General features: G+C 42.4%; 1 protein-coding gene across 3 annotated transcripts in view; it reads left to right on the top strand.

Annotated features, from left to right (window-relative positions):
• The window catches only part of LOC310922176 (ras GTPase-activating protein 1-like), a 147,419-nt gene extending 121,738 nt beyond the window's left edge, over window positions 1-25,681 (top strand). Inside the window, exons 22-26 of one of the 3 annotated variants that reach the window (XM_083882592.1) lie at window positions 14,318-14,406; window positions 17,208-17,285; window positions 18,615-18,749; window positions 18,845-18,896; window positions 24,830-25,681. In XM_083882592.1, coding sequence (XP_083738718.1) covers window positions 14,318-14,406; window positions 17,208-17,285; window positions 18,615-18,749; window positions 18,845-18,856 — 314 coding nt within the window. In that variant the 3' untranslated portion in view covers window positions 18,857-18,896; window positions 24,830-25,681. Of the gene's footprint in view, window positions 1-1,328; window positions 1,789-14,317; window positions 14,407-17,207; window positions 17,286-18,614; window positions 18,750-18,844; window positions 18,897-24,829 lie in introns of those variants that run through there. The other 2 variants (XM_083882591.1, XM_083882593.1) reach the window with 2 other exon arrangements.
• Window positions 25,682-25,971: the final 290 nt, after the last annotated feature.

Genomic DNA, 25,971 nt, shown 5'->3' with positions numbered 1-25,971 from the left:
CAACCAACCAAAAAAAAAAAAAAAAAAAAAAAAAAAGAGAAAGTGAATGTTGAAGAATGTTGAAGTGTTTCATAAAGAAAACCATTGTGGGCTATCCCTTTTTGTCAGATAAAGCATCACAGTCACTTGCTCACTTTCCTCTTCACCCTCAGTAGGATGGAGGAAAAGAAAAGAAAGAATAAAAAGAAAATTTGAGGATCAAGATAAAACAAACAAAATATATAAGTGTTTAATAAGCAAAGGATAAATGTAATAGAACTAAACAAGTGATGCAAAGGCAATCATACTACCTCCCATGTGTAGACCGATGCCCAGGCAATTCCTAAACAAAAGATGGCTGACACCCATAAAACCTCCCTCTTATCCCATTTATTGCTGAGCATGGCTTTATATGTTATGGAATATCTCTTTGGTTAGTTCAGGTCATCTGCCCTGTTCTGTCTAATCCAAGCCTATTTCTCACCCTCAGTCTATTCATTGGGGCAGACAGTAAAAAACAGAGGCAGCCTTGATGCTATATAAACATCATTCAGCAAAAGCTATATTAGCCTCCTATCAGTGCTGTTTTGGTCAAAAATCTAAAACTGCTCCATATGAGCTGCTCTGAAGAAAATTAACTTTGTCCTAGCCAGGCCCAGTACAAAAGCATTATCCTGGGTTTTGATGCTCTCTTTGTAGAATGCATCTCTGTCAGTAAATAAAGCAGTGACAGGGACTATTCCTGTTTGCTAGAACAGGATTGTGTAATTGCACTACTGATCTGCAGTACAGTTCTAGTTCTGGCTGATAACAGATAGCATTCTCCTAAACAGTTCTTAGATGTGCTTTAGATGTTGACATGCATCAGGGATCATATCTGAAAGTTGGCGTCAGGTTTCATTGTGAATGGTGAGGGCATAGATTATTCCACTGCACTTGGCTTAAGTACCTAGAATAGTTTCTGAGCATTTTACCTTATGGATGTAGTTGAGGTCTTAGAGATGCAACAGCTAGTATGTGTGTTACTGTTGTACCAGGCATAAGGCTGTGTTGATGGAATTCCAGGTTTTAAGTTTTGCTGTATTCCTTTGTGGTAGGTAGACCTTGGCTGGATGCCAGGCACCCACCAAAGCCTCTCTATCACTCCCTCTCATTAGCTGGACAGGAGAGAGAAAATATAACAAAAGGATCATGAATTAAGGATTGGGAGATCACTCAACAATTACTCTCATGGGCAAAACAGACTTAGGGAAATAGAATTAATATATTACCAATCAAATCAGAGTACAGTAATGAGAAATAAAACCAAATCTTTAAACACATTTCCTCTACCCATTCTTTCTTCCCAGGCTCAACTTCACTCCTGTGCTGGTTTTGGCTGGGGTAAAGTGTTTTCTTCGCAGTGGCTGGTATGGGGCTGTGTTTTGGATTTGTGTTGAACACAGTGTTGATAATATAGAGATATTTTTTCTATTGCTGAGCAGTGCTTACACAGACCCAAGGCCTTTTCTACTTTTCATACTGCCACACTGGTGAGGAAGTTGGGGGTGCATGGGAGGTTGGGAGGAGACTCACTTGGGACGGGTGACCCAAACTGACCAAAGGGATATTCCAGACCATATGACATCATGCTCAGTATATAAAGCTGAAGGAAGAAGAAAGAAGGGAGTGGACATTTGGATTGATGGCATTTGTCTTTCCAAGTAACCGTTGCACATGATGAGGCCCTGCTCTCTGGAGATGGCTGAGCGCCTGCCTGCCCATGGGAAGGGATGAATTAATTCCTTGTTTTGCTTTGCTTGTATGCATGACTTTGGCTTTCCCTATTAAACTGTCTTTATTTCAACTCACAAGTTTTCAAACTTTTTATCCTTCTGAATCTCTCCATGATCCCACTGCTGGGGGGAGTGAGCAAGGATGCATGGGGCTTGGCTGCTGGCTGGGGTAAAACAACAACTCCCTATTTTCTCTTCTCCCTGCCTCCCAGTGGCACAGAGGGATGGAGGTTGTGGTCAGTCCATCACGTTGTCTCTGCCATTCCTCAGAAGGACTCTTCACACTCTTCCTCTGTTCCAGCATGGGGACCCTCCCATGGGAGGTTATCTCCTATTAACTTTAGCCAGGCACCCCTCAATAGCTCATTTTGCTAAAATCAAAAGACCCAAAGCAGTACATCTTGAGGAAGGTCTCTGCCAATCCTCGAGAGCCCCAATGACTCCCTGGATGGAGTTGTTTTAATATTTGCAGGGTCAAAGCTCCTGGCATCTACTGTTTACTGTCCATTGTAAATTAATGCTCCCCTCTTTCTTTTGCCCCACCACTTTTAATTATCTCCAACTCCTCTGGTGGAAAAGACACCACCACTCCCCCCTCCCCCCAGCAACAGCTGAGCCACAGGGAGCAAAGGGAGAATCCCAGAGACCTCTGACAGAAGTGCTGCTTTCTGAACCTCTCAATTGGCCAGTTTTTTACCTATTGTCTCTTCTGAGTACCCTGACTGATATCCCCTAATATGTATTATTTCTACCTCTCTTGGTAAAATCACCACCTCCAACAGGCAAGTAATTGAGCTCTCATGAGTGAACGTTTTCCCCCTGCAAGTTGACAAACCTCTTTCCTCACAGTTTTCCAAATGCATGTACCACCCCACATGCATATTTTGAATCTGTAAATATATTCACCACCTTTCCTTGATACAATTTTCAGGCTTTTATTAAGACATACAATTCTGTGGTCTATGCTGACCATGTGCATGGTAGCTTCCCCTCTTCTTGCAATTCCCTTCCTTTTACTATAGCATATCCAGTAACTCATTTTCCTCCTATTACTCTTGAAGATCCATCAATAAACACCTTTCCCTCATTTGGCTGAGAGGTATCCTGTAAATCTTCCCTAGCTCAAGTCTGGATATCTGTTACCTGGATACAGTAATGAGTTTCTTTTAGGTCTCTTTCCTCGGTACCAGTTAAACAGGAGGCTAGGTTAAACCCTTCCCTGCTTCTCAATTCTAAACCCTCCTGTTCCATTAAACAGGTTCCATACTGTAACAATCTAGTGCTAGTCATCCATTTAGAACTTGATGCCAGACTTTAACAATCCTGCCATCAGTTACCATCAAAGCTGTGGCTGCACAATTCTGCAGACAACAAAGCCACAGTTACCCTTAGAGCAAACAATGGGGTCGCCCTCTCACCAATGGGTCAAACATTTTAGCACTAGAATTCCTTTGGCACAGCCCTGTTTAACATTCACATGCAATTCCAATTCTTTTTCTGAGTCTGGCTAAAGTTTTACTGTCTTTCTGGTGTCCATACCACAATGTTGGGGCTATCTGGGTTTAAAAAGTCACAGAAAAAAAAGTCCTTAATCCAGGTCCTGCAATACTCTATTAATCCTAAAAATTGTCACAGCTCCCCTTCAGTCCTGGGCAACGGCACCTCCAAGATTCCCTGAACCCCCTCTGAGCCAACACATCACAAGCCTTCAGTCAAAACAGGCCCCAAATATTCAGCCTTTCTAGCCATCACCTATGCCTTCCCTTCAGACACTCCAAGATCCCATCCTCCAGCCAGAAAATTAAGTAATTTCACAGTGGCTTCCCCTACCACCTCCTCCCATTCTCCTGGTAGGGGCAAGTCCTTCACATACTGCAATAATCTAATTCCCAAGGATGGAGTAAATTCTTTTAATATCTTGCCCAAATAAGACCAGTGCTTCCATGTATCCCTGTGGAAGGATCATCTATATCTTCATTATTTTCCCTTCTCCCTCTTGTTCCCATTCAAAGGCAAAATACTGTTAACTATGCTCTGTAAGTGGGCATCCCCAGAAAGCATCTTTTAAATCAAGTACTGAATAGTAGCAGTGTGAGGAGAAAACCTGATTCAAGATGGTATAAGGATCTGGGACCATGGAGTGCCTGGGTTTAATAGTCTCATTATTCTTAGGTCCTGCACCATTCTATAGGTTCCATCCTGTCACAAGGGGGGGTGATCCCTGCGATCCCAATCCTGGTTCAGCTGGGTTGCATGTGGCTAATAAACGAGATGGGTACAATGGATAGCTCAGAGATATGATTTAATGCATCTGGCTGCAAGCAGCATCCCAAGACCCAGGAGCGTGGTTAGCCTGACATTTTATAGGGTTTTACCTGGGACAGGTGTCCAATCGTGGTTACAGGGCAGGGGCTTGACCTTATAAGTCTAAGGTCTTGAATCGATGTGGCTTATTTTGAGTGACTCAATTAGCATCTTCCTAACATCCCACCTTCCAAGATCTCAGGTTTATTTCCTCTGTGTAGGGAACCTGGGCTAAGCTTTGATCTGTTCCAGGTAATTCAGCTCCAACATCTGCCCCTCGTCTTAGTATTGCAAAGGCCTTTGGTAAAGATTTTTGAAAACCTCTTAACATACAATTTAAAAAACAGGGTGACAACTTTAGCATAACAACAATAACTACAAAAATTTGTAAACTTGTTTTGATTAAAGATGAGTCCAACTAGATAAGTTCTAATTTTTGAATAGTCCATTTAACTAGTCACTGTTATCTTCTTTTTGCAATTTTTTGAATCCTTCCTTGAGGATCTGGATGCTCTTGTGTATGGATTTGTTGTGGTCTGAAAGATTCATGCAGCACATGCCTTCAAAGTCCTCGCAGCCATGTCCTTGGGCTAATAGCAGGAAGTCTGTTGTAGCTTTATTTTGCAGGTTGTTGTGCTTGATAGTATTAACATTTGTCAGCGGCTCATTCAGTGCCTGGGACGTAGCATTGGTTTGCCTACTTAGCCAGCACCTTAAATTCTTTAGCATTTTTAAAGCTTTTGCAGCAGGAACCCCAGGGGTCAATATTGAGGCTGCTGTTCTTTTCCCTTTACCCCAAAAGGTAATTTCGTCTTTGCAGTCAGATTCAAATTGATGGACAAATCTTTTATGCCTAATCTTTTGGTCATGAATTATGGTAATGTCAGGTGCTAGTACAGTAAGCTTCCCCAAGCCTACATGGTGTTTTGGCTGCGGAACTTATTGAGGTCTTCTACCTATTGAAACACAAGCATAACCTTTCTCCCAAGTGATTAATAGAAAAGGTCTTAAAATTTGAAAATTACCGAAATAAGGATGCTATCTTTGAAAAAGAATAAAAATAATTTTTTTAAGCAACATATATAGTTGTAGTAGAGGAATCTTTCCTGGTGAGGGAAAATAAGTGTGATCTGGCTCTGATAATAAGCTAAGCCATCATCTCTGATTCTGTTGGTATGGTTTTCCCCGGCTGATGGGGCAGGAAAACCCATTCTAAAATCAATAAAGGGTCAGATGTCTCAGGGTCCCATTGAAAAATGAAAGCATGGAGTTGAGGTCCCTTCCCCAAAATAGCTAAAAGAAATTATAGATTTGGATTTATTCTGTGTGCTTGACAGGTTTGAATGGCTTGGGAAACTTTTCCCAAGACATTTTTTACTTCATCCCTTAGTTGCCTAGGTGAATTTAAGTCAGAACTCCCCTTTAACAAAACAAACAAGGGACTAACTCCTCATTTGTTATCCCCAATAGAGACCTGATCCAATTCATTGATCCCAACAGTTTTTGTAAATCATTGAGTGTCTCTGGTCTCTCATCTAGTTGCAAAGGCTGATGTTGTATATTCTGGGAAAGGATTTTAAGCCCTAGATATTTCCAGGGTAGTGTCTGTTGGTATCTTTTCCTCTGCGATGGTAAGTCCTGCTTCTTGGACAGCTGCCACAGTGGCTTTTAAAGTCACATTTAAAGATGGGTCATTTTCAGCTGCAATAAGTATATCATCCATGTAATGATAAATGATCGCCTGTGGATGGTGTCAGCGAACAGGGGCCAAAACCTTAGCCACAAACCATTGGCATATAGTCAGTGAGTTTCGCATATCCTATGGCAGACGGGTTCAATGGTACCTCTGAAGGGATGCCCGTCTGTTAATGCTTGGAACTGAGGAAGCAAATCGAGGGGCATCATGTGGATGAAGGGGAATGTCAAAGAAGCAGTCTTTTAAATCAATGATAGTCAATTTACATTCTTTAGGAATCATAACGGGGGATGGTAGACCAGGTTGGAGAGCATCCATGCCCTCTATGACCTCAATGATCTTACGCAGGTCCTGGAGGAGTCTCGATTTATTGCTGTCTTGTTTTTGGATGACAAAAACAGGTGTCTTCCATGGGCTTTTAGTGGGTACTATGTGTCCTTTTTGTAACTTCTTGCACCAGAGACTTGAGTGTGACATGTTTTTCCTTAGGGAGGGGCCATTGATTTATCTGTATGGGTTTATCAGTTTTCCAGGTCAATTTAAGGGTGTCATGCTTTTCAATGGCCCCAATTAAAAATTTGTCTCGAGGCGCATACCCCACTGGGACAAAATAACTCTTCCACACAATACTATGGGTGTTTTTGTCCTTACTGCAAAAGGTTTGGTAGTGGCAATTTGGCCTTCAGGTCCTTCAAATTTAACCAGTCCCATGCTCCTGAAGCTGTTGCTGTTTCCTCCAATCCCCGATAGGACTGCTGCAGCAGGAGCAAGGGTCCATTCTGTAGGCCACTTGGATTGTGAGATGACCGTCACGACTGAACCTGTATCAATGAGACCTGTCAAAACAATTTTTTCGTAAATATGTTCCAGTGTGCAGGTAATCTTAGGCCAGCTATCACTTATTAACTTGGTCCACATCACTAAGGACTCTGATGTGTTTCAAGAATCCTTCTCGGGGGGCAAAATTGCCTGAGCAATTACTAGTCCCTGAGGGATAAAACAAGGTGGGTCAGGAGACATTGCTAATATTGTAATTTCTTGTTGTGATGTTACTGACAGCACTGATGGTAAAACAAAAAATCCTTCCGTTTTTGACCTGCAGTTTCCAAGAATTAATAATTCATGGATCTGGTCTTCTGGCCCAAGCTATCCAGTGGATATAGAGGGTGTGAAAAAGTCAGTTAACACTACTGGCTTGGCACTTGCCAATTCCAACCTGGCACCTGAGGGCAAGGCAGTTGGTAGGCCCGAGACAAGGTGTTGAAGCTCTGATTTACCTGGCCTCCACTGGTTATGGGTGTGTGCGGCTGAGGCATTTGTGTTGTGGCACGAGGCTGTCTCACGCTTTGCTGGAAGTTTTCCAGGGCCAACTTGCCATGGTTTCCCTGCTTTGGGCGATATGGGTTAGTACGACAGCAACCCTTGCAACACTTGGAACAGGCAGGATCCCTGGGCCTCGCTTCTAGCTGAGGACAGTCTCTTTTGAAATATCCATGACTACTGCAATGAAAGCATGGACCAATACTTAGTTGTGGTTTTTGAGGTACAATCTGCAATGCAGTCAAAGCATCTGCCACTCCCTGTCCCACTGCCTGAGCCTGTAGGACAGCTGAGTGTTCGGGGGTCCCAATGCGGTTACAAGCCTCTATCATTTGCATTAGAGTTGATTCTGGGTCGGTGGGAAGGACACGTAACCCTTTCTTGCATTCAGGATTTGCATTTGACACGCCTAGTTTTAGCACCAATTCATCTTTAGCTTTCTCTTCTAAAATTTGTCTCTCAATAGTGAGCTTAAGGTGGTCAATGAATTTCATATATGGCTCATTTGGCCCTTGTTTTATTTCTAAAAAATCCTGTGCAGGATGTGGTGCAGGTATGTTACCATCAGGCACTTGAATCAGTGCTTTTCTTGCAGCATTTTTAATATCAAGCACTGGCCTCGATAAATTGATGGCCTGGTCATCTAGTTGAACATGTTCTCCTTCCCTCACCAGGTGTTTCAGTGTTTGTATAGCCCGCGCTTGATCCGCGACGTAACTGGTCAATAATTGATTTTAAAGCCTCTTCCAACCCCCCTCCCATAAGGTATACTCTGTAGGTGACAACAGTACTGTCATATGTTTTAAATCATGAGGGGTTAGTATATGAGCTGAGAAAGTAGCTCTAATCAGATTGTTGAAAAAAGGGGAATTCCTTCCATAATCCTTGGCAGCCCTGCATAATTCCTTTACCTCCCCGTACACAAGGGGTTCCCATCTAGGGCCCACTCTCCCTCATCTTTATAGCACAGAGAAAGCTGCAACTTTAGAAGCAATTTCCCAATAACCTTCTTGTACTGCACCAGCCTGGATCTTATCCCATGGGACTACAGAATTGCTGTAATCCAAAAGTGTTAAGTCCTCTTCTGAGGAAGAGAGGGAGGGTGGAAACACTGCGCCTTTGTCATGGCGAGAGCAGAGGCACTGTGGGTTCCTCGGAGCCTGCCCTGAGAGGGGGGAGCAGGCGCTTGGGGGCAGGGCAGAAGTGGCAGGCAGGGGCAGTGCAGGGGTGGGAACAGGCCTGCACTCTACGCCCCAGAGGGGAGGGAGGGCGGGGCAGTCGGGGGCACTGTGGAGGCAGCAGGCAGGGGCAGGAATGGGTCCTGCACTCCCCGCACCAGGGGGAAGGTATGAGGGCAGTGCCGGGGTGGGAGCAGGCACTGTGTTCCCTGCCCCAGCGGGAAGTGAGAGGGGCAGGGAAATTTGAGGCAACAAAACCGGTTTAATGGGCTCAGGCCAGGAAGCTGGGGCAGCCTCATTTGCAAGTGAATAGGCGGGAGGGAGAGGGGTAATCAGAGGAGCTGGAGGGGGGAGGAAGGGGAGGGGAGGGGGGAAAGGAATGTTGGGGGTAGGAGACAACGTGGTCAGTGGTCAGCGCTATCCTCTTCGCCCGGTAAAGCCAGTGGGGTAGAAGACGAAACATTGGGATAACTGATATAGCTTCTCCCATGCATGAAGGCAATCTCTGTTTTGTATTCTATTCCAGGAAAATCTGAGGGACTAGATGAAAGGGGACACGAGGGGACAGGAGTAGCCGATAAGCCAGATTCCTGTATATTTGACGGGTTTCGCCCGCGTGTCTTTTTCCTAGGAATATGAAGATTAATAGCAGTCCCAGTTGAAGGGGAGCAGGCACTCAGTGCAGGGGATGCAATCCCAATTCCCTCGGGCGGGGTGGTGTGAGACTGCAGTTGCTGCTGCTTTTCTTCGGCTTTTAGGGCTTCTAGGATCACCCGAAAAGTAGGCAGCAAATGGGGGGCAATCGAATCTCTCCTGGTGCTTAAATCATATAACTTCACCCCCACGTGATCCCAAAAACCCGAGGAAAAAATATAGTTCAAGCTGAGTCCTGCAGGAGCTGGAAGGGCGCCCCCCAGATTTACAGCGGATGGAGAATTTTGCAATACCCATTTCAGTAGGGTTTTTAGCTCCCGTTTCTTGATTTCCATCCTGTGGTCTGCTAAAAGTTTTTTAAAATGTCCATATACATCCCATTCTAAATTGGAAAATTTCTGTCCCATCTCGCATCCCAGAAAAAAATGGGGGGGTCAGGTGGGAGAGCCTGCCCGGTTAGGGTAGGGGCGATGGGATCTTCCCTTTCTCTCTTCTCACCTGACTTCCTGCAGGACTCCAAGACGGCTGGGCTTCCTCTGAATGCCACTCATGTTCACTTTGGGCCTGACAAGTTTAAACCACAGCAGAGAGGTCCTACTCGGTTTTGCTAACCCAGCAAACTGAGACCCCTGCAGATCTTCCTCAATGTAGGGAAGTCTCCTGTTCAGGGCGCCACGTGTCACGAAGAGAGGGTGATCCCCACAATCCCAATCCTGGTTTGGCTGGGTTGCATGTGGCTAATAAATGAGATGGGTACAATGGATAGCTCAGAGATATGATTTAATGCATCTGGCTGCAAGCAGCATCCAAAGACCCAGGAGCGTGGTTAGCCTGGCATTTTATAGGGTTTTACCCCACAGCCTCGGCCCATCTCTACACCTCCCCACAGGCCCCCAGCCTGTGCTCCTGGTCCCACACTTCTGTGCCTGGCCTCAGCACTCCTCACCATAGAGAAACCCCCCTAAGTCCTAAGTAGTAAGTGGACAAACCCAAATCTTACACCCTGGCTCCATAATGACCAGGGGAGAGGTAGGGGGGTGTAGGAACAGTATCTCCCTGCCTTCCCTATTTTGGAATCTGGGACTACAAAAGACCTGCAACTGGCCCTATATTAGACTGCAAATTTTAAAGATAAGGCAAAGAACATCCCAATCCTCACTGTTTCTGAATTCTTTCCTTATCATGTAGTGTCTCACTGGTATTTGCCTTAACCATATTCCTTCACACCCCCTCAATCAATCCTTTCCCAAACCAACACCATCTGTCCCCTGTTTCCGAGACCCCTTCTTGACTCCCCTTATTGCCCTCTCTGGGTGTCCATGTCCTTAACTACCTCTGGGAGAATGTGCAAACCATCTCAACATTCTCTCAAAGGGCCCTTTGGAGGTATTTTGGGATCATCATCCCTATAGTAGAGACCCTTTCTCAACTTTCCTTTACAGGCTCCTCTGGGCATCCTGCCATGTTTTACTCCCCAAAGTTTCCACTGTACTCACCGGTGAGATTTCCAGTGGTCCTTTCCTGTGGACTCTTCACAGACCCCTCTGGTCAGTCTCTCATCTGTCTCCTGGACAGTCTCAGGAACCCAGTCAATTGCCCAGTGCCAGCCAGCATCAAAGGAAGCTGGTCACCTAAAAAGTGGATGAGGTGTGCCTCCAGCTCCTCTTGCCATGTGCTGGCCCCAGAAGGTGAAAGGATACCAGACAAGAGCTCCCATCTTGTATGGAAAATCATGCTATGAAAAGCCAGTGTCCATAAAGGAGTCCTGCATCTTTATTCAAATAAAGGGAGAGAGTCCACTGGGGCACATGCCTGTGGGGTTTTCTCTCTTGAAGTTTTGGAGGGCACAGCCTCCTTTTAATCCCAAACTCCCAGCCACATGTTGCCCTCTTCCTTTCCCCATTGGCTGAGGTACTAGGGAAGTACAGACTTCGTAAACCGCCTATCACACACCCCCACTTGAACCTGTCATTTTCCCCCAAAGTTCAGAAACTCAGGCTTGTGCAGACCCACTTGTCTGTTTCAGGAGTCAAACTGTCTGGGTTTTGTAACAAACAGAATCACAGAATCACAGAATGTGTAGGTTGGAAGAGACCTTCAAGATCATCAAGTCCAACCCAGCCCTAACACCTCAATTGGATCATGACATCGAGTGCCACATTTAGTCTTTTTTTAAACACATCCAGGGATGGTGACTCCACCACCTCCCCGGGCAGACTATTCCAGTATTTAATCACTCTTTCAGTGAAAAACTTCGTACTAATATCCAATCTATATTTCCCTGGATGCAGCCTGAGATGGTGTCCTCTAGTTCTGTCAGTTGCTGCCTGGAGAAAGAGACCAACCCCCAGCTGTCTACAGCCACCTGTCAGGAAGTTGTAAAGAGTGATAAGGTCACCTCTGAGTCTCCTTTTCTCTAGACTAAACAACCCCAGCTCTCTGTCGTTCCTCATAGGGCTTGTTTTCCAAGTCCTTCCCCAGCCTTGTTGCCCTCCTCTGGATGCGTTCAAGCATCTCAACCTCCTTCCTAAACTGAGGGGCCCAGAACTGGACACAATACTCAAGGTGTGGCCTCACCAATGCTGAGTACAGGGGAAGAATGACCTCCCTGCTCCTGCTGGCCACACCATTCCTGATACAGGCCAGAAGGCCATTGACCTTCTTGGCCACCTGGGCACACTGCTGGCTCATGTTCAGCCAGCAGCTGACCAGAACCCCCAGGTCACTTTCTGCTTGGGCACCATCCAGCCACACCATCCCCAGACTATAACGCTGCAGGGAGTTATTGTGGCCAAAGTGCAGGACTTGACACATGGAATGATTAAACTTCATCCTATTAGATTCTGCTCATCCATCCAACCATTCCAGGTCTCTCTGCAGAGCCATCCTATCTTCCAACAGATCAACACACACTCCCAGCTTAGTGTCATCTGCAAGTTTACTAATGAACGACTCAACACCCACATCCATGTTGTCAATAAAGATATTGAACAGAACTGGCCCCAGCACAGACCCCTGAGGAACACCACTGGTGACTGGCTGCCAGCTGGATACAGCACCATTCACCACCACTCTCTGGGCCCGATCGTCCAGCCAGTTCCTAACCCAGCAAAGAGTGCTCCTGTCTAAGTTGCAGGCTGTCAGCTTTTCCCAGGGGTATGCTGTGTGAGACACTGTGAAAGGCCTTGCTGAAGTCCAAATAGACAACATCCACAGCCTTTCCCACGTCCACCAGATGGGTCACCTGGTCATAAAAAGAGACCAGGTTGGTCAAACACGACCTACCTCTCCTAAACCCATGCTGGCTGGGCCTGAGACCCTGGCCATCCTGTTGGTGCTGCATGATGGCACTCAGTATAAACTGTTCCATTATCTTGCCAGGTACTGAGGTGAGACTGACTGGTCTATAATTACTAGGATCCTCCTTCCTACCTTTTTTGTGAATGGATGTCACATTGGCCAGCTTCCAGTCATCTGGAACCTTGCCAGTGAGCCAGGACTGTTGGTAAATGATGGAGAGTGGCTTTGCAAGCTCATCTGCCAGCTCTCTCATCACCCTGGGATGGATCCCATCTGGGCCCATAGATTTATGAGTATCCAAGCATCTCAGCAGTTCTCTGACTGCCTCCTCTTGGGTAAGGGGGGAACATTCTGCTCCCTGACACCATCAACCAACTCAAGAGAACAGTTGTCTTGAAGGCAAGTTGTCTTCCCACTGAAAACTGCGGAAAAGAAGGCATTAAGCGCTTCCGCCTTCTCCTCATCGGCAGTTACTAAGTTCCCTCCCTCATCCAATAGAGAACAAAGGTTGGCCTCACCTTTCCTTTTACCATTAATATATTTGTAGAAACATTTTTTTATTATCCTTTACAGAAGTCACCATTTTAAATTCAAACCTGTGGCTTGAAGTTGGTGGAGACATTGACTCATTTCAAAGACATTAACACACATACCTTCACCCATCGAATTATTTGTAAAGACATTAGCACACATTTTTACTATAATTTCTTTATTATTTTTATAATCTTCAGATTATATTATTTTCTAATTTGGGGACTGCATTGAGACCAGTGTGTTTTTAGCTGTAAATTAAGTTGTTATCCATAAATTTGTGTAATCCCTTTTAAGCTTGTCTGTAAGTGCTAGTCCTGTTTGGAAGTTCAGATAATATTCTCGACTTTCACTAAGATAAGTTTATGGACTTTATATAGGATTGTTAGAGCTGTTAATAAAAAACCAACCAACCAAACAAAAAAAACCTAAGGGGGCTCTTTTGTTTTGGAGCAAAGTTTCTAACATACTTCCTTGCTGTAATGGGGCAACCTGAGAAGCTGCATTTCACAATCCGAAGCTGTTTCAGAGCAGATTTCACAACACCATCGCTGCTTGTTGGGTTGTCTGCTACTTGCCAACTCCTGTGAGGCAGCACGAGGCAGGAGCTCTTATGCTCGTCCTGGGCTTTGGAGAATTTCACAATACCTTCACTGCTGCTGCCTGCCCTGTGCCAAGGAGGGGTTGGACCTGCTCTGCAAGGGTTTTTCAAGCCACTGCCCACGGTTCCAGCTGCACCATGTTGAGGAGGGATCAGACCTGCAGATGCTGGGAATTTTCTTTCAGTATTTTTGCAGCATCAGAGCCTTTTGGGCAATAATATTTTTTTCTGAGTTTTATTTTGTCTCTGTTCCTTGTTGGTTGTTGTTTTGGGGGGAGGGAGTGTTCTGGAACTGCAGAGGCTTGGTTGCTGTGTTGTTTTCCTTTTTTCTCTCTCTCGGCTGTGTGGTCCGCAGTAGGGGGCTTCTCTGCCATCTTGCCTTTGTCCTTTGGGCCACGTGGACTGCTACAGTGGCCACCATCTTGGGAGATGGGAGTTTCTCTACCATCTTTTCTTTGGCCCCTAGGCCACATGGGCTGCCACGGTGGCTGCTATCTTAGTAGGAGGAGGCTTCTCTGCTACCTTGTTTTCTCTGTTCCCGGGGGGACCACATGACTCAGCACCTTTGTATCTAGTGGTTATTGCTGTTATCTTGGTTGTTGCTGTTTTATTTTTAGTAAACTCTTATTTTTTCACTTATATCTTCTTGCATTTGTCTCTCCTTTTTGATGAAAGGGGAGTGGTTAAAACTAAGGGGAGGTAACTCACTTTGGAGTCTCCGTCCTGTAAATTGTCTTAAACTAAGACAGTCAGATATGCATATTGATGTTTATTGTGGACATAATTACTAAAACACCAAAAGTTTACTTGATCATGAGAATTTTTTCACATGCAGTTCTCTTACAGCATTTAAAGTATTAAATTCCGTGATAAATTGTGGAAGAGAATTCTCTTGTGACTACTGGGGGTTTTAAATGGTCAGTAACTTTCTACTTTCTATTTAAATGGTCAGTAACTTTCTACTTTCTATTCCTATCAGATTCTCCTTCCCCTACTGCTGCAAGAACGCTGACGCTGGTTGCCAAGTCTGTGCAGAATTTAGCAAATCTGGTTGAATTTGGAGCTAAGGTGAATATAATTTTACACAGAACGGTCTAGAAGATTGCCAAGTTCATGTTAACAGAAACAGATTTTGTCTGTATTATTCTTATGCAAATCCTGATGTGTGACCTGAGTGTCTTATCAGCAAGGAGGCTTTATTCCTGCATTTTTTTTTCTATCCTCTTTAGCTGGAGCTCAACAGGGTATTGATTTAACCTAGAGCAGTATTATAAAGTATGACTGATTTGGAAAGAGGAGTCAGTAATTTCAGAATGAGTAATCTAGAAACTTATGTGAATGATTTGGTACTTACCATAAAGATTTTCGATCTGGTAGTAGGAACAACAGCAGTGGCATGTTAAAATAACTGATAAATTAATGGCCATGCTAGTAGGCATTATAGAGTGATGTAACCATATTTTTATGCTATGAGAACAGATAAACTCAGACATTCATTTCAAAGACAACAGTGGAAGTATGTGAACTCTTTTTTTCTGTCTGTCAATGGCAAAAAGGGTAGTAGTCATACTCTAGTATTCATAGAATCATAGAATATCTCAAGTTGGAAGGGATCCATAATGATCAGCAAGTCTAACTCCATACTTCCCACAGGACTACCTAAAAGTAAATCATATGACTAAGGGTATCACCCATATTGTCCTTGAAGTGATAGGCTTGGTGCCGTGACTGCTTCCTTGGGGAGGCTGTTCCAGTGACTGACCACCCTCTCAGTTAAGAATCTTTTCTTAATGTCCAGTCTGAACTACCTGTGAAGCAGCTTCATTCCATTTTCTCATGTCCTACTGCTAGTCACCAGAGAGAAGAGATCAGCATCTCACTGCCCCCCTTCAGGAAGTTGCAGACTATGATGAGCTCACCTCTCAGCCTTTTCTAAGCTGAACATACCAAGTGGCCTCAGCCGCTCTTGCCCTCGAGGTCTTTCAATGTCTTGGTTACCCTCCTCTGGACATACTCTAATAGTTTGATGTCCTTTTTATATTGAGGCACCCAAAACTGCACACAGTAGTTGAGATGGGACCATACCAGTTCAGAGCAGAGCAGGACAATCACCTCCTTTGACCGGCTGGTGATGCTCTGCCTGATGCACCCCAGGACACGGTTGGCCCTTCTAGCTGCCAGGGCACTGCTGACTCATATTCAACTTGCCATCAACCAGGACCCCAGGTCTCTTTCTGTGGGACTGCTCTCCAGCCTTTTGTCTCACAATTTGTATGTATAGCCAGGATTACCCCATCCCAGGTGCAGAATCCAGCACCTGTCCTTGTTAAATTTCATATGGTTGGTGATTGCCCAGCTCTCTAGTCTATCCAGATCACTCTGTAAGGCCTCTCTACCCTTGATGGAGTCCACAGCTTCTCCTACTTTATCATCAGCAAACTTAATGTATGTTTGATTCCTGTGTCTGGAAAATTTATAAAAACATTAAAGACCACTGGCCCAAAAATTGAGCCCTGGGGAACCTCACTGATGACTGGCGGCCAGCCTGATTTTACTATAACCCCATTTAGTATGATCCTTTGAGCCTGGCCCATTAGCCAATTGCTCACCTAATGTATTACAGACTTTTCTAACTGTGTGCTGGACATTTTATCCACAAAGATACTGTGAGAGACAGTATCAAAAGCTTTGCTAAAATCCAAAATCACCATGTCTACTGGTTTCCCCTAGTCAAAAAGATGAGTGTTGGAGTCGGAAAAGTGGGAGAGGAGAGGCAGGCAGCCATCCCTCCACAAAGAAAATATCTATGGGATGGTAAAATGAATAAATTTTCTTTAGGAAAATCCCTATCAAAAAGACAACTGAGAAATACTAGAGTAGAAATCTGTGATTATAAAAAATCTATTCAAGAAGTATGACTCATTTGCCTGAAGTAGATGATGGGAGCCTTTTTGCATTTCCATTGATTATTTCATGTCAAAATGGGGAGATATCTTTCAGTAATATTGGTATGTCTCTGTACAGAACCTTGAAATACATTCCACATCCATGTTCTTTTATATACTATATATAATAATTCACTTTTAGTTTGAGACCAATTAGGACTAAACTTCCAGCCTGGATATAAAGTATTTTAATTTGGAAACATATTAACAACTACCAACCTCTGGTTCACACACACATGCACACATACACACACTTTTTCTTTACTTATTCTTTAGACTGGTGTTTTCTGTTGGTACAGCATTTTGAAACACCCTTTTATTTGTACTTGTTTTCATACTGCTTGACATAATTTTGTAAATCAGTCTTAAAAGTTTCCTTAAAAAGCCTCAGCTTTTACTAAACTTTCTATTGCATCACTAAAAGAATGCCAGCAACAATTGGCCTGTTCTAATTTCCAAGTCACAACATGGTTGAACAATAAAAATCGGTTGACTTAAGCATAATGAAAGAAAGAAATTTCAGGCTGCCATTATAATGCCATTTGTCTGACACTCACAACTTGGAATGTAAGCATTAATGAAAGAACAAAAAGGAGGGCAATTATTCCTGATGTTGATGCTGCTGATGTCACCTCTGAAAGTTTTTTCTTCATTATATAGCTGCAATGAAAAAAGCATTTTCAGTATTTCAGAAATGTAACATTTCATGTCACAATGCATATATAAACAATTTCAGAATCCATCTGGAGCAGAAAAAAGTGTAATCTTTTGACTGGTTGTACACCAGTCATCATAAATTCACTTGAAAAAGATGATGCATTTGTTTTGCAGTGTCATTTGTCTCTGATTACAATATGTTCACTTCAGGTATGACTGTTAAATTGGTATCAATTTGTTCTAATAAATACTTTTTAAAATTACCAGGAGCCATATATGGAGGGGGTAAATCCATTCATCAAGAGTAACAAACATCGCATGATCATGTTCTTAGATGAACTTGGGGTAAGTGGTTTAAAAATAAAAATTGCAATCTGTATTGCAACATTGTGAGTTAAAATTCTTTATAGTCCTTGTTAACTAGTTCAAAAATGCATCAGCTTCCTCAAAATTTTGAATGCTTGTTACTGAAATATTTTTCTTGTGCATGTTTAGCAACTGCATATTGCTGGCCTGCCACACAGAATCAAAACCAATCAAATGTCCTGTTAGAAAGTACTGTTGTAGACGTGATATCTATTTGAGCTTCTCCCCAAAGATTAGGGCTTTCAGACAAAAATACCAATCTTGTCAAAAATATCTTAAAATAAAGAAAATCTAATGTGTAATTTGTCATACGATTTTGACCTGAGATTAAAAAAAATTGAACTTGTTGAAAATATTGTGTTCTATTTTAGTTATACATAACCAAATGTCTCACTGCATGAATTCTGGATATTGTAGTTTAAAGGAAAATAATAGTTGCAGTTCAATTTGAAGCCATTACTATTTTGTGTATGATAGTTATAATGAGTAAGGAGCTCAGGTATGTATATAAGTTTATGTTTAAACCGATAATTTTTTGAAAAAAGGAAAATGAAAGAGATATGCCTATCTTATTATTCCTGAATTTATCCATTAAAAGTGGCCTAGAAAACATCTCAGACTATTTTGATAAATTATAAGAATTACTGTTTTGAAAGGTGTCATTCAGATAGACTGCCAAATGTCACCTTTTTACGGTTAAATGGCAACTTCTGCATATTATGATACTCTGTTGTTTTTCTTTAAATGGTAGATTATGCATGAGGACTTGGAAAATGGTTGGGTTTTAAAACAACTGATTAATCTACTGTTTGAATTACATTATTTTATTAGTGGATTTACTGACTTGATAGTTTGGGGAATTTTTGGTGTCCAATTTTGTTGTTGCTATTGCCTGATTTAAATTTTAAAAAAAATAAAATGACAAACATCTAATGGATGTATCCCCCTCATTGGGGGGAAGATATGATATGAATCTCTTTTTCTTAGTATCTTTCTAGACAGGTCAGAGACAGCATAGCAGCATCAAACCCTCCTATTAGGAATAGGAATTGCTGTATATTCAGTAATCTCTCTATGTGAAATGTGTAACCATAGATTAATTATCTTCATAAAATAGATGATTGTGGACAGGAGGAAATAAATAATTTGTATTAGATAACATGGACAGAAGACTTAATTATGAAGAAAAGCATGGTACTTGCTTGCAGTATCAAAACAACTGTTGGCAGGTGTGTAGAACTGTAATTTAATTTCTTTTATGCCTGGCTACTCACCATTCTAAGCCTGTTCTCATAATTTTTGTTAAAGAATGTTCCTGAGCTCCCAGACACTACAGATTACCCTAGAACTGACTTATCTCGTTATCTGGCAGCCTTGCATGAGATGTGTGTGGCTCATTCAGATGAACTTCGGACACTTAGCAATGAGCGAGGTGTAATGCAGGTAAACTATAATGATTAGCAAAAATCACACATACAGATAGCATGTCTAGAGTTATTGTTTAACATTATGATTCCTTTGTAATTTTTTCTCTCCAGCAGTATGAATGATAAATATGTACATTTCACCAGGAGATTGCTAGTTGTAAAGGTAAAGAAGCTCAAAAATATGAACTAAGTATACAACAAATCCAAAGATGTTTTAAATCAGTGTGTTGAGGACTTTTGGTTGGGTTTTTTTTGGTATTTTGTTTTGGTTTTTCTCTTTTGGGGTTTTTGGGGGTTTGTTTTGCTTGATTTTAGTGGGGGCTTTTTTTTCACAGAATCATAGAATTACTAGGTTGGAAGAGACGTTCAAGATCATCAAGTCCAACCCATGCCATAACACCTCAACTAAACCATGGCACCAAGTGCCACATCCAATTTTTTTAAAAAACATCCAGGGATGGTGACTCCACCACCTCCTGGGGCAAACCATTCCAGCACTTTATCACTCTTTCTGTAAAAAATTTTTTCCTAATATCCAACCTATATTTCCCTTGGCGCAGCTTAAGATCATCTCCTGTCATTCTGTCAGTTGCTGCCTGGAGAAAGAGACCAACCCCCAGCTGTCTACAGCCACCCTTCAGGAAGTTGTAGTGATAAGGTCACCTCTGAGTCTCCTTTTCTCCAGGCTAAACAGCCCCAGCTCCCTCAGCCATTCCTCATAGGGCTTGTGTTCCAAGTCCTTCCCCAGCCTTGTTGCCCTCCTCTGGATGCGTTCAAGCATCTCAACCTCCTTCCTAAACTGAGGGGCCCAGTACTGGACACAATACTCAAGGTATGGCCTCACCAATGCTGAGTACAGGGGAAGAATGACCTCCCTGCTCCTGCTGGCCACACCATTCCTGATACAGGCCAGAAGGCCATTGACCTTCTTGGCCACCTGGGCACACTGCTGGCTCATGTTCAGCCAGCAGCTGACCAGAACCCCCAGGTCCCTTTCTGCTTGGGCACCATCCAGCCACACCATCCCCAGACTATAACGCTGCAGGGAGTTATTGTGGCCAAAGTGCAGGACTTGACACATGGAATGATTAAACTTCATCCTATTAGATTCTGCTCATCCATCCAACCATTCCAGGTCTCTCTGCAGAGCCATCCTATCTTCCAACAGATCAACACACACTCCCAGCTTAGTGTCATCTGCAAGTTTACTAATGAACGACTCAACACCCACATCCATGTTGTCAATAAAGATATTGAACAGAACTGGCCCCAGCACAGACCCCTGAGGAACACCACTGGTGACTGGCTGCCAGCTGGATACAGCACCATTCACCACCACTCTCTGGGCCCGATCGTCCAGCCAGTTCCTAACCCAGCAAAGAGTGCTCCTGTCTAAGTTGCAGGCTGCCAGCTTTTCCCAGGGGTATGCTGTGTGAGACACTGTGAAAGGCCTTGCTGAAGTCCAAATAGACAACATCCATAGCCTTTCCCACGTCCACCAGATGGGTCACCTGGTCATAAAAAGAGACCAGGTTGGTCAAACATGACCTACCTCTTCTAAATCCATGCTGGCTGGGTCTGATACTCCGACCATCCTGTTAGTGCTGTGTGATGACACTCAATATAAACTGTTCCATTACCTTACCGGGTACTGAGGTCAGGCTGACTGGTCTATAATTACTAGGATCCTCCTTCCTACCTTTTTTGTGAATGGATGTCACATTGGCCAGCTTCCAGTCATCTGGAACCTTGCCAGTGAGCCAGAACTGTTGGTAAATGATGGAGAGTGGCTTTGCAAGCTCATCTGCCAGCTCTCTCATCACCCTGGGATGGATCCCATCTGGGCCCATAGATTTATGAACATTCAAGCATCTCAGCAGTTCTCTGACTGCCTCTTCCTGGATAACAGGGGGACCATTCTGCTCCCTGACACCCATCTACCAACCCAGGAGGACAGTTGTCCTGAGGACAAGCTGCCTTCCCACCAAAGACTGAGGCAAAAAAGGCGTTAAGCACTTCCGCATTCTCATCTGAAGTTACTAAGTTCTCTCTCACATCCAATAGAGAACAAAGGTTGGCCTCACCTTTCCTTTTTCCATTAATATATTTATAGAAACATTTTTTTATTATCCTTTACAGAAGTTGCCAAATTAATTTTGAACTTTGTTCTCCCTAATTTTTTTCCTACATTCCCTAGCAACCCCCTTAAATACTTCCTGAGAGACCTGACCCTCCTTCCAAAGATGATACATCCTCTTTTTATTCCTAAGATCCTTCGAAACCTCATTGCCCATCCAGGCCAGACTTTTGCCTCGTTGACTCATATTTCAGCATACAGGGACAGTCTGTTCCTGTGCTCTCAAGATCTCTGTTTTGAAGCATGGCCACCTTTCCTAGACTCCTTATTTTAAAGGCTGCTTCCCAAGGAACTCTCTGAATAAGTCTCCTAATTAGGCTAAAGTCTGCCCGCCAGAAGTCTAATGTAAGAGTCTTATTGATGTTCCTCCTGATTTCACCAAATATCGAGAATTCTATAATTTCATGATCACTGTGCCCCAAGTGGCCTGCAACCACCACTTCTCCCACCAGCCCATTTCTACTTGGAAGCAACAGGTCTAACATAGTGCCTCCTCTGGTGGGCTCACTCACCAGCTGTGACAAAAAGTTGTCCTCCACACACTCCAAAAATTTCCTGAACTGCTTTTCTTTTCTGCTGTATTAAGTTCCCAGTAGATGTCTGGTAGGTTTAAGTTGCCTACGAGAACAAGGGCTGGTGATCCTGCAACATTCTCCAGCTGCTTATAGAATAAGTTTTCCACCTCTTCTTCCTGATTGGGTGGATGATAACAGACTCCCAGGAGGATGTTAGCCTTATTGGCCTTCCCCTTAACTCTTACTCATAGGCATTCAACTTCATCATCATTAGTTTCAATATCCATGGCATCAAAAGCCTCCCTAATATAAAGGGCCATCCCTCTTCCTCTTCTCCCTCTCCTGTCTCTTCTGAAGAGCTTGTAGCCATTCAGTGTAGTGCTCCAGCTATTTGAGTAGTCCCATCACATTTCTGTGATTGCGACTACATCATAACTTTGCTGTTGTGCCATGGCTTCCAGCTCTTCCTTGTTACTGATGCTGTGTGCATTGGTATACATCCACGTCAGCTGGGCTACTGATTTCACCCCCCTGACTCAGGCTTACCACCCTTGGGCCTGCTTCTAAACAGCCCAGCTGCATCCCTTTCCCCCTTCAAACCTAGTTTAAAGCCCTCTCAATAACTTCTGCCAGTTCATGGCCTCAAAACCTTCCCTTAACAGAGATGGTGCACATCTAGTTCCAGCAGGCCAGGTGCCATAAAAGTTGTCCCATAATCAAAGAACCCAAAATTCTGCTGATGACACAAACCCTTGATCCACTTGTTGATAATGTGGGCTCTCCTAATCCTTTCATTGTTTTTCTCTGCCACTAAAGGGACTGAGCAGAATACTACCTGTTCTCGTGCCCTAAAGTCCCTCTTAATTTCCCTGATGCTCCTCTTTTCAGTCTCATTGGTGCCAGCCTGGAATATCAGCAGTGGGTAGTAATCAGAGGGCGGAATCAGCCCAGGAAGTCTCGTTAATATCCTGTACCCAGGCCCCAGGGAGACAACAGACCTCCCTGTGGGATGGGTCCAGTCAACATATGGGGCCCTCTTCCCCTCAGAAAGGACTCACCCACTATGACTACCCTTCTTTTCATTTTAATGTCAGAGATGGTGATCCATCTGATAGATGAAGCCTAATTGGGAGGCTCACTGAGCAGATAATTTTCTTCTATGTCATCTGGCTGACCCTCTAGATCCAGGGCCTCATACCTATTCAGAAGTGGCACCTGAGTAGGTGATGAGATTCAGGAAGAATTTTTATTACCTCCCCAAGTAGGGACCCATTTCCACTCCCCTTCATCCACCAGGTGTCCTCCTATTGTCTGACAGTGGGAGGCATGGAAGTCCTCTGACTCCTGCTGGGCCTCCCTCAAGGATGGAAGGGTGGAACTCCACCAATCTATTTCACTTTCCCTAATACTCCTTAGTCTTTCAACTTTGTCCCTAAACTTGGCCACCAGCGAAAGGAGATCATTCATTGGTTTGGGGTGGTTTTGGTTTTTTGGGGTTGTTTTTGCTTTTTGGGTTTTTTTGTGGTTTGTTTGTTTGTTTGTTTGGGTTTTTTGTTGGGTTTTTTTTGGGTTTTGGTTTTTGTTGTTTTGGTTTTTTGTGTTTTTTTTTTTTTTTTTTTTTTTTTTTTCTTTAGTTTCCAGGTGAAGTTTTTAGTTTCTAGTGGAAGGAAGCCTAAACTCAAGAAATTACTGTCTCCTGGCAGGCTCTAGTTTTAGGATCTAGGTCATCTAATTGAGAACTAAACAGCTTAATTTACTTTCCTTAGCTTTCTAGCACTACTTCATTTCTGCTTCCTAATTTATTTAGTTTGTAAACAATCATGGCACACTTTTCTAGTAAATGATATAAATGAGTGTTCTGTTCCAAATATTAAACTTGTGTACCACTTTTATGAAAACTTATTTTTAAGAGGAAAAAAATCTGCATGACTTCATGCATTTTTGCCAATCCTACTTATTGCACAGTAATATGTTTTGGTATGTTTGACTAGTATACTGTGCTGTGCAGGAGATAATTTAAATACTGTTCCCTTTTTAATGCTAATGATTTGGGGGCAGGACGGTTGTACTATAGAAAGTCTTTTGGTTTAGAGATGTTTTTCCTTAAATTTAATCAGTATCAGCTCAAACTATTTAATGACTCATGTCGAAGAGGTAGTTTTTTAAATAGTTCTTAATTTAATTGCTTCAAAATAACTTCTTGTAATCAGATTTCTTATTATTGTCATGGTTTAAAGACTGAGCTTCCTATATCCTGACTCTTTCAAGGCCTTAATTTAAACCCAGAGATGATAAATCTATATTTCATCTCAGCAGATGTCACTCAAATAATGTATTTTTTGGCAGTAATTTTTTTTTAAATAAGGGTATTACTAGGAACGCTTATGGCAATTTTGCGAATGGTGAAAATATATTTGTATTCAATTAGCTTTGGCAGAAGAAATCTCAAGAAATTAAAACTGATAATACTACATTATAGCAATTAAAAACTAAACTAGTTTAATAACTACTATAATTTGTTTCTTCAGTGGCATGTGAGAGGAAAAAATCAATCATGTTCATAATTCACAGCTACCTCCAGTCTTGAAAAAGCAAAAATTATGGCTAGACTGGCAAGTCCGGGTAGTAGAAGTGTTCTGTATTAAATATGTGTTGCTTACAGATAAGGGATAGAATTTCTTTCACGAGGACTACATCTGTAGCACTTAATGGTCATAAATGCGACACTGTTTTCTCAATGCACTTATATTTCTACTTCAGAGGAGTAATTTCTCCTCATGGGTTTCCATTTAAAAAACTCTTGAATCTTTTTTTTTTTTTAATAAGTGCCCTAATGTTAATCATCAACGTGTTGTAGTTGAACATAGTTCTACTATAATGAAAAAATTATTGAACTCCTGACAGTGCATTAGCAATACAATTTCTCAGTCTGTTTTGTATGTTCTGTTGCATTTGTTCAAGTTTAATGACTAGGTTTTCAGAAAGTTAGACGGTGCTTCTGCTCGTGCAGAAGTGAATTGTATTATCATCTATTTTTTTTCCACCATTTTTTTTCATGTTCTTGGCCCAGTTCTGCACTTTCACATGAGGAAAATACCCCAGAATAGATTTTTGGTTTACAGACTGTTTTTAACAGATAACCTGAGAGTTTGATAATGAAACAGTTCTAAGTTGGCAAGACTTAATGGGTTTCCATGGCTGCAGATAAATTGCATATTGCTGTTTTACAGTTTCCTTTTGAAGTAATGTCTTAGTGACTGTGAAACTGGAGCTGAGGGGAGAGGGTGTGGGGAATGTCAATTTAAATTACCTAATTCTACATCTGGTAGGTTAATGTTGAAGATGCTTCTCAAGCAAGATGGGTGTTGTTTTTTTCTAGTTGCTAATGTAGGGTTGTACTGGGGTTTTTTTGTTGTTTGTTTTTTTTTGTATTTTTTTCTACAGCATGTTCTTAAGAAGCTATTGGCTATTACAGAACTGCTTCAACAAAAGCAACATCAATATTCACTGTCTAATAACATCAGGTAGCAGCCTTCTACCTGAATTCTACATGGATCCCGCATGTCTAACATGGCAACTCACACAGGTATCACTTTTTTTGCTCTTGCCAAAAATAGCACACCCTGTCACATTCCCAGTGATGTGTGAACTATGCAAAAAAGAAAACAAAGATTCTCTTAGCAAATGATTGAACCACCAGCCCTTTAAGCTATCTGTGCAGGATATTTGCACTTTTTCCCACTTGGAACCAGTTTTTACAGCCTCTGAGCCTTGGTGTACAGTTTACCTTTTACAAAGAAAATGCTGTGACTGTGGTGAACTTTGAAAATGATTTTCAATGCCTGCAAATGCCAAAGTTTTCCTGTCATGTTGGAAAAGAATTACCAACTGACAAGGAAAGATATGCATTGTTTTGACAGCTACATGTAACTGCATAACATTTCTTACTGTAATTTCTGAGTGGTTACAATTATTATGACTGACTTTTTCAACCACTTAAACATGTATTTGCAATTTCCAGAGTTTGACGGTTATGGTAAGAACAACCTTTCCTGTATACTTTTTATACCATGCTGTTTCTCTTGCTGGAATCATGTGAAAAGAATATGCAGAACAGATCTTGTCAGCTTTATTCTTTAATGTGCCACAGATTCGATTCAGTCTAAATAATTCTTCCATCAAGGACTGTGTATCCATTCAAGTAAATCACAATGTTTTTGTAAAATGTTTACAAAAGTGAACAATTAAATTTCAGTAATTTTTTTATCACTGTATCAGACATGCATGCATCCATTAAACCATTTTATAACATATATATTGGTTGGGCTTGTGTGTAATGTAAGGCTACCATGAATGTTATGTTTAAACCTGAAACATAAGTTTTTAAAATAATCAAGCTGCCAATAGACTCTCCATAGAAAATAACTTTGTGTTCAAGTAATAGGACACTGTAAAAATGAAATTTTGATAACAGTTGGCTATTTGTCTACTGCATATAAAATACATTGATAAAACTGACTGTAGGTAAAGTTGCATTTAGGTATATGTTGTGGTTTGACATTGGCCCAATGCCAGGCACCCACAAG

Source organism: Zosterops lateralis (genome assembly GCF_965231275.1).
Source record: "Zosterops lateralis genome assembly, chromosome: W".
Taxonomy (NCBI): domain Eukaryota; kingdom Metazoa; phylum Chordata; class Aves; order Passeriformes; family Zosteropidae; genus Zosterops; species Zosterops lateralis.
This window is presented reverse-complemented; position numbering and strand designations above follow the sequence as displayed.